We start from the raw sequence: 9585 nt of genomic DNA, 5'->3' as shown, positions 1-9585 counted from the left end.
GTCAGTTCAACTTTTAGCAGCAGTTTTTTGTTTATACCGGCAGCCGAGAAAACTGCCGCTAGAGCTTCTACCAACACACTTTTTAGCGGCAGTTTGCTGACTGCCGGTAAAGATTCTAAACTGCCACTAAAAGTCATTATTCCTGTAATGTCACCATTAATTCTCTCTTCCATAACGTTTCCTCTTCATTATTCCATTAAATTGCCAAAAACTCATGAACTTATATATTCATTTCAATTTAACTATAATTTTATATACATTAGATATATTTATATTAAATTATAATTATCAATAAAAATAATTATATTGAAATGGAGATACTCGATGATATATTATTAGGCTAAATAATCTACTTCAATTTAAAAGATAATTAATTTATAAGTTAATTAATGTAGTAATTCAAAATAAATATTATTTAATTCACTCAACAAATAAAACCAATGTTTTAAAAATCAACTTGAAAGTTGAATAGTCTTTGCCTCTAGGTCACGAGCATGGTTCAAAGTATCGATACGCCTCTGCGTATCGGTAGAGACATATTGGTACTTAGAAACACATGGAATCAATTTTTTTTTTAGTTTTTTTTTCAAAATTTGGTTTTTGGGGAGTTAAAAAAGGGTTTTTTTAAATAAAAAAGGGTGGGGTCTTGAACCCAAAAGATACAATACAATATGCTCGAAACGGGGCATAACATATCGATTTTTTGAACCTTGGTCATAGGTCAACGGTTCAACAGTATAGGTTGAAAAAATCAAACCATGGCACATCATTTATCTAGAAATTGAAGTTTGAGACCACAAAATAAGTTTTTTTTTGTATAATGGGGTTTTAAAAATCGTGAAAACATTATCCAAAATAAAAAAAAGGTCACCTCAATCAGATAATTGAGCACAATGTAATAAGATAAAATAAAGACTAATATCTATTTAAAATTAATATAAACATAATACAATATGATCTAACAATCCAATACCCAAAAGTGCGACAATCAAGTATCCAAGCTTTCAAAATGTGACAATCCAGTACCTGACATTAACTCACCATCAATTAAAATGCAAAAAAAACATAATTACCCTTCATGGTTTCAACATTTGTATGAAACCAGTTCATACACCAGAGTTGGAAGCACTATTCATCCACTCTGTGCCCTAAAGTTTTGAAGAAACAAGTTCTCCTTGCCAGCAATGGTAAGTAGATTACGTCGCTGGAAAGGTTGAAATCAATGAGTCACATGCGAGAGAGCATTGTATGAAGATCTCCATTTATTTTGGAAGAAACCACTAGAACAAATTGCACCTGTTGTTGCTAGTACAAGTGAATTTAATTTAACCATTGCCCGAGAAGATGACCTCTTGTTATCGGTACTCAAGGAGACAACCGGGGTATATTTTTTTTGGCTATTTTTTCTATCATTTTCTATGCTTTTTTACTGTCATTATAATACATCGACTTCTGGTTGATTTTGATGCATGATTTATAGGGTTGTTTATTCCCTTATATGGTTTGATATGACCGAGATGGATGAATGGTTGATTTTGATGCAAGACTTTTTAGCGGAATACAACTTCTGGTTGACTTTGACTTTACAAACTTTGCTCGCATGTTCTTCTTTATCTATTAGACATTTGTTATGATCTTAGTGCTATCTTAAGTCTCTACACTAAGACTGATCTCTTTCTTCCTTTGTTTTTTTTTATTCTATAGGTTCTACTTCTATCTAAGCTTGAAGAAGAAACACCAAGTACAACTAATTGCAAAGAAACTTAAGATGTCTGCCCTTTTACAAAAACAGAAGAAATTCCAAGGACAACTAATTACAGAGCATGATGAACTCTCATTTCTGATCTCAATGCTATGTGTTCTCATTGGATGGAGTAATGTCATTACAAAAAAAAATGCATATTTGTGACGTTAGACAAACGCCACCAAAAATGGCACAAATGTCACGAATTGCTCCCTCATCACAAAATGTAGTGTTGGCAAAAGTTTTTGTGACATTTAGTTTAGTTTTTGTGACGTTTTGCAAATGTCACTAAACGATTTCAAGAGTCACCCATGTACAGTTTTGGTGACATTTATTTATTATTTTGTGATGTTTAAGAAACGTCATAGAAAATCACTTTTAATGACATTTGGCAGGCATCACTAAAAGATTCCAAGAGTCACCCATGTGCAATTTTGGTGACATTTATTTGTATTTTCGTGACATTTTCCAAACATTACAAAAAATATTTATTTTAGTCAAAACCTGTTTTGGTGGCATTTCCATATTTTTTGAAACGTCACAAAAACCTGTTTAAACGTCACCAAAAACCTTGGTGCCTAAAACCAACTCCACCTGAATGTTTGTCATACCTAGTATAGAGCTTATGGTGGCCTGTTTTTAAATCAATTATATACATTCATTTTCAACAAAAATCTTATATCCACCTATATGTTTGTCATATCCATTCAACAAAAATCTTATATCCATTCAAAATAAAAGATCATTAATATCATTAAAAATTGAAATCTAGTATTAAATAAAAGGTAATATATATTTACAATTGTTCACATATTAGTTCAAATGAAATTAAAAGATTACAAAAAAAGGAAAATAGAAAACTCATCAAAAGTGCCTTTCCCTTGCCAAAAATATTACAAAAATAAAATAAAACACTCATCAAAAGAGTGCATTTCCCTTTCCCTTCCCCTTCTCCCCCTTTATTGTAGACACTTGAGATGGCTTTTTTCTAGGCTCTTGCATCTATTACAAAACACAAAAGAATACAAAATTATTTCCACACTAAAAGATGTGAGAAAATGAAAAAATAAATCAAACTTGTGATAGTTTACCGGATTTGGTGATAGTACCTCTGGAGTGGGATGAGAATTATCTCCACTATGAATTGGAGGGGTTGCTAATTCATGTATCTGCACATAAAAGACAAAGTTAAGAAAATGCTTATTATTTTCATGCTAAAAGATGTAAGTAAATGAGAAATAAAACCCAACTTATAATAACTTACTAGGTTTGGCGGTGTTACTTCATGAGTGGGGTGGAAATTTCCACCCTGAGCTGGAATATTTGCCAACCCATGGCTCTGCATCTAGAAGCATTAAAAAATATGAGTAAAGTGTTTCTCATAAACTAAAAAAAAGAATAAGAAAGTTGAAACTATCATAAAGTTATTTGGTGACTAGCGCTAGAAATATTGATCTTTAGCGGCAATCAATTAAAACTACCACTAAAGACCAAGCGACTACCACTACATAAGTGATGTTGGCTGGGTAGGTTTTCCACCCTCTCTCTCTCTCTCTCTCTCTCTCTCTCTCTATTTTTAATCAATATGAGCCTACGGTGATGACTATTGCTAAATGGAAACTTAACTTACTCTATAAGGCCAATGGAAGAAAAGGCAAGATCAAGACTTAGGAAATTTTGTGGTTCCAAATAAACTTACTCTTGTCATTCCATCAATGCAAACCTTCCAACCACCCAAGCACCTGAGGTATTTCATAACTGCATGTTCTAAAGTTGAAAATAGTCCCTAGGCCTTCTTGTTAGAACTGCATGTCATTCCATCTAATGACCTTATTCAAGTTTAAAGGGGGTTAGGGAATGATAGGTTAAGGCCCTTGTTAGAATAATCATGTCAAAGCAAACTCTAGGAAACTTCTAATTCACAAAGTGTAATTCACAAAGCATAAAGACCGATTACCTGTTTGAGTTCTAAACAATACACTACTCTTGTTTTTGGTTTTGATTCATAATCCATACAGGTTGTCTTTATTATTTGTGCATGTCCTTTTATGGGTAGATTAAAGAACATTTAACATATAACATAAAAAAAAAAAAAAATTAAAAAGCAGCTACTGCATGGCAGATAGCTTATAGAACATATAACAAAATTAGAGAAAAAAAAATAATGATACAACCGATAATCTTTGAAGTTGAACAACGAACTTATGGTTCAGGTTATCCATTATTTATTTGCAGGTCTAGGTGCTAATTTTTTATAGTTTTTATTTTGATTTTCCTAGAACATAAACCTAGTTCAATATTCCCATTCAATATGCACACTGCATCTTGAATTACTTCATATTCTTAAAGATACACTAACAAGTTTATAAGGAATTCCATATGTAAATAATCTACAAGTACACCAACTGCTAAATTAACTGTGTTCAGGCCTGTAACATTGAGATTCTCTTTATGGACTATCTGCCATACATTTCTCAAACATAATAGAGATGGAGAAGAAAATCACATTTTTCACTTTTCCCCCTTAAAATGAACTGCACAAGGACTGAGTAGCCTTCAAAATTACTTGGAAGCTATAGACCACATCTCATGTTTGCCATTCGAGAAAGGCTAGATGCATCTCCCCAATACAAACTTGAGATGTTAACTTACAAGATATATCACCAAGTTGGAGTCTTGGGGGTTTTGTTTTATATGTTGGGAGGACACGTGAGTGGGGACCCTATAAACTAAGAGCTGCTAACCAAGAATGTAACTTGCCCACAATCTTTTGGACTACTAAATCTGATGAGTTGGCTGCTTTTAGTTTTAAAAGTCCTTTCATTGCTCTCTTGCCACAGAAGCCATAACACAACTACCAGAATTATTCCCCAAGAAATTTTTCCTCTCTTGCTTATACCCTAAAGACTCAACACCCCCTCCCCCCCACCCCCCAGGAATTCAAAACCAAATAGCAACATTTAACAACAAAAAGGCCAAGTATCCTGATCCAGACTGAGTGAGAAAATTTGCAATGTAATAGCAGATAGTCAACTGTCTGTGGGAAAGATTCACACTAGCAATCCATCCAAAACCTCTCTTCCTCTCTGTTATCTCTTGTTCTAATAATCCATTTAAAGCCTCTACAGGCACCAATCAAGTTTCAAGAATAGAAGCTTCAATGCTCTATACTAATTGTGTGGTTTGGTAATTAGTGCTCTGTACTAACAAAAATACATAGTTGCTAATAAAAAAAGAGCTAATTGTGTGGTTCGGCATCTTAGGTTCAACTGAATGTAACATCTTAGGTTGAACTGAATGTGAAGGGGGGATTGGAATAGGGATTCCATATTGTTGAGAGAATTGTTGCAACAAGGCATGCATCTGTGACCTCTTTGCATCTATAGCCTCCATGTTGGCCTGCATCACACTCACTTCTGACTCAAGTTGTATGACTCAGATCTGCTTGTTGATTGGATGTAATTGTGGAGGTAGTGGACCCTTTAGACTCGGGGTTTCCAAAAGCATGCTTAGGATTTACCCCGAATCCCAAGCAATGAAGTCATGATAGATGCTCCTTTCCTAAGACCTCGCTAACCGCATCATGAGCACCAATGGGCTCAACTAGTATACCAAGTTGTGCTTGTTCAATCACAAAGTTCTCCATCTTTGCCTACAATAGTTTTAAAGAATATATATTAAATTATCTAACATAAAACTACATTGAAATAATCAAATGAATAAACAAACTTCCAAAAAAATAATTACAGCTAATTCTCTGGCCTGAGGATCAAAAAATTCCCCCTAGGAATTTGAATGAGCCCTCCTAAAACACGTTCCTCTCGCCTTGGGAGGGGGGGGGGGGGGCTATTGTCTTGTCGTTTCTCTTCTGCCTAAAAAAAAATAAGTCAATGTATAAATAAATGAAAGAACAAGAAAAACATGAAAAGTGTTAGTAATCTCACCATTTGATGGAGGTGTGCTACACATGATTTCTGGCCCAAATGGTGGTTGAGCCTATGTTGTACTCTGATATTGGTCATCATCTCAAACTTAGCCTACAACAATAACGATATAGATTAGTTTAAAAATAAATTTATCTGAATCCTAATGGTGATTGAGATGAATCCTAAGTTCCTGAATTGTTAATGGCTATATTTGGCTATGGTGATTGAGCTGAATCCTAATTTCTTTCTTATATATGAACTTGAATATGCGAAAGCCCTTAAGTTGTTACAAAAGTGGCAATTAGAGTTTTTGTCTTTTGACTATGGGGTAAATCTTTGCAATCAGAAATGTTGTGCTTGTTTCTTGACTTTTCCTACCTTTTCCTTCAAACCAAACATAGCCTAAAGGAGAAATGCTAAAAATTAGAGTTATAGTTTCAGCAACTTATGATAATATATATTATAAGTAAACTTGTTTGTGTCCAAAGTCATTAGTTCTCCAACTTGGTTTTTGACTTAGAAGTACGTCACTCGTTCACTCACCATTAGCCATTTTGAGCTGTGAGACTAATTTTATATGTACACCATAGGACACAATTGACTAACCCCAAGGCATTCAAGAGTTGTAGAAAAACAGCTACTATTTATCTATTTGGTGAATAGGGCCAAGAGTCCATTACAATCCATGTGCAAAAATCAACATGTGTTTCTTTTTTTTTTTTTTGTTTCTTATCAACAGTATAGGATTGGTAACCACAAAACCGTATTATGCTCAAGAAAAAGGTTAGGTGGAAGCCACCAACAGAATTCTTAATAAAGTAAGCATGGCACAACCAGCGGTATTAATGATAGGCGAACATAAGTCTACATATGATTAATGTCAGCCTGGTTCTTTGAAACCTCCTCGGAGAGAGTACACAACTCAACCTTACTGTTCTTCAAAATGATGGTATATTCTTGGTACGTTCCAGGAACTCATTGGCAGACTGGACAATAGTATTTGCTTTCTCAATGTTCTTACCCATTTGGCCAATTTCAGACAACCTTTGTAGAGCAACCACCTGGTTTGGCAACAAACTTTTGTTGTTTTTTAATTGCTCTAAATTTTGATTAGTTCCTGCATCTGACTAGGGTGTGTCACAGCAGTAATGTCCATAGCAAGGAAATGACACAGTGAAGCCTTGGCCCGATCAAATTCAATATTCTTAGCTATAGAAACAGAAGATGGTGAAGTATCCAAACCGGTTGGTGCAAATTCAGATGCAATAAGAGAATCAATAGTATCGAAAAGATCCAACATTGCAGCCATGTCAATAGTAGGCATAACCAATAGAACAGAATCCCCTGGAGAGGAATACTTAGGAGAAGCTTGGAGAGTGCTCTGTGCACAGGAGCTGGGGGAACCATAACTAATTGATCAACCATTGTAGAAGGTCTAGAGAGTGAATCCTGAGGATCTGGAGCATTATTCTCAAACCAGTTAGAATCAGCAGTGCTATGGGATGGTGGAGTGAACATGTGTTTAGGACAATGCATTGAAGGGGGTGACTCATCCAACTCAGAATCAATGATATCCACTGTCGCACCAGGGGATTTAGTCTTCATGAAAGTAGCAGAACGAGTGACTGGCCTATGCCAGTTTTCTGTAGGTTTAGGTTTTAAAGTTGGCTTTTTGGTCCACTTACGATGAAGGGGGTGATTCAACCAAGAAATGATCTAATCCTAAGGTTCAATGCCAACTAATCCAAAATAAATGCATGGTAGGTTTAAGGAATAGCACAGAAACGCCATTAAAGGGATTAATAATCCAATGGATTCAACAAAATAGCACAGAAACGCCATTAAATGCATGGTAGGTTTAAGGAATAGCACAGAACACATACCTACATTTTGACTCAACCGATATGATTTTAGGTTTTTTTTTACTTGAATATGCAACAGCACCTCCTCTCTTTGTATTCTCCCTTCTCTTTGTTCTCTCTGTATTTTTATCTCTGATTTCTCCTTTTCCTCTAGGGTTTTTTTTGGACTTAGAATGTAGCAGCACCTCCTCTATCTCAGTAGCGACAGCTCATCCCTCTCTCTCTCTCTCTCTCTTTATACTCAGCGGTACCTCCTCTCTCTCTCTCTCTCTATCTCTCTCTCTCTTTATACTCAGCGGTACCTCCTCTCTCTCTCTCTCTATCAGCAGCGGCACCTCCTCTCTCTATATACTTAGCGGCCAGCACCTCCTCTCTATACTCAGCGGCCGGTACCTCTCTATATTCTCTTCTCTTCTCTTTCTTTTCTTTCCTTATTCTCCTCTCCTTCGTTCTCTCGCCAGCCGCACGTCCTCTGTAAGCCTCACGCTCTAAACTTCCCTTTCTTTTCCTTCTTCGCGGCCGCGGGTGAATGTTTTTTAATTAATTTTTTGAAATAAATTAGGATGCGATCTTAGGTGTGGGCCGGCGCAGGGTCGGACATAGAGTGAGGTTCAAGCTGTGGGCCGGGACAGGGTCGAGCATCCAAGCTTATTCGTATTGTAAAGTAATAAATTAATTATTTTTGTCTCAAACTAATAGGATTGTAGGATTTATTTTTAAGTATGGTCTCAGGTAGGCTTGATGTCTCAAAATTCGAGGCCCAATCTAACATTTGATACGATTATTTCGGGTTCAGATGATGTATTTAAGCATTTACATTGAATTGGATTCAGATTTGTCCACATTTGGTTCGATTAAAATCTGAATTTAATTATATTATAATATTTATTAATTTTAATATATAAACTTTATATAAATATATTTAGAAGTGTAAAAAAACATTCCATATATTGTATAATATATGGATTTATATATATAATCAATTTATTACATTATTTTTATATTAATTTATTATATACAAATGTTGAAAATAAAAAAATATATATATTTTTTTAATATTTTAGAAAATTTAAAGCAGAATCAGGTTAAATTCGAATAAGATCCAAGTCAATTAGGATTTGAATTTGAATTCGAGTCTTTAAATCCAATCAGATTTTGGATTGAATTCGAATGTAGTCTATTAATAATTGGATCAGATGCAAAAGATCTAAGCCCGTTTTGATTACAACTCTATACTCAGGCAAGGTAGGGCATCGAACCTTACCCTTATTAATTAAATATTTTTTTAGACTTGAAATAATGGCAACATAGGATCGAGTTCCAAGTGTGAGCCTAGGTAGCATTTGACATCCGGATTTACCCATGTTAGAAACTTTCGTGTATTTGACCCGTCCTAACCCTAATATATAGGTAGGAATGGCAATGGGGCAGGGTAGGGTGGGTCAGGGCTGGGTTTTGATTATTATATCCTCGACCCCAAACTCAAATGCCCACCCCGTGCCTGCCCATAACCTTAGCGAGGATAGAAATCCTAACCCTATCCTTGTGCTCGTAGGGGATGAGCCAAAACCTAAAGTGGATTTCGGGAGGGGGGAGAGAACAAATATGGATTGGCCATTTAGAGGGACTAACCATTAGTGTAGGAAATGGGGGAGGGGGAAAATAGGCTTTCAAAAGTATGGATTTCTAGGGCATAGGAGGGGCATGGGTGATAACTCTATATTTTCGGCCTTAGAATAGTCAAAATAGGTGCTTTTCCAAGTTAAATTTAATGTTGTGACCTTTGAGGGTCTCTGTGCAAATTCTATGCAAAATTGGGAAGGTTTCATGGCTAAATTGCAGTTTTTGGGAAGCTGGTGTGAAGCCCAACCAAGAGAGGGGGTGTTTTGTGAAAATTTGAAAACAAGAGGGCGCCATCTATCTACTAAACCCAGAATGGCGCCCCTCCTACTGTATTAGCATGCTCCCTTCTCCTCAACAAACCTTAAGGGCACCTTTTAATCCATTATTTTCATCCTTAGCAAACCCTAGCCGCCCCTTGCTATTTAATCTC

At 35.6% G+C, this 9585-nt stretch overlaps 1 protein-coding gene across 11 annotated transcripts; it reads right to left on the bottom strand.

Annotated features, from left to right (window-relative positions):
* Positions 1–2489: 2489 nt before the first annotated feature.
* On the bottom strand, positions 2490–8059 carry LOC104611739 (uncharacterized). Of its 11 annotated transcripts, none has more exons than XR_737715.3 (7): positions 7554–8059; positions 5689–5781; positions 5492–5616; positions 5115–5396; positions 3009–3089; positions 2836–2913; positions 2490–2746 (listed from the first exon to the last, which is right to left on the bottom strand). XR_737715.3 is itself a non-coding variant. In XM_088892626.1 (7 exons), the coding sequence occupies exons 4-7, from the start codon at positions 3498–3500 to the stop codon at positions 2663–2665; spliced, it is 300 nt and encodes a 99-aa protein (XP_088748752.1). In that variant the 5' UTR covers positions 3501–5396; positions 5492–5616; positions 5689–5781; positions 7554–8059; the 3' UTR covers positions 2490–2662. The 11 variants fall into 11 exon arrangements, 8 of the variants coding, with proteins under 8 accessions (XP_088748752.1, XP_088748754.1, XP_088748753.1 ...); XR_737716.3 differs by having other exon boundaries at positions 3009–3083; XR_737717.3 differs by having other exon boundaries at positions 5159–5396.
* Positions 8060–9585: the final 1526 nt, after the last annotated feature.

Source organism: Nelumbo nucifera, chromosome 8 (genome assembly GCF_055504915.1).
Source record: "Nelumbo nucifera cultivar China Antique chromosome 8, China Antique-T2T, whole genome shotgun sequence".
Lineage (NCBI taxonomy): Eukaryota > Viridiplantae > Streptophyta > Magnoliopsida > Proteales > Nelumbonaceae > Nelumbo > Nelumbo nucifera.
The sequence above is the reverse complement of the archived record's forward strand: the minus strand, read 5'-3'. Positions and strand labels throughout refer to the sequence as shown.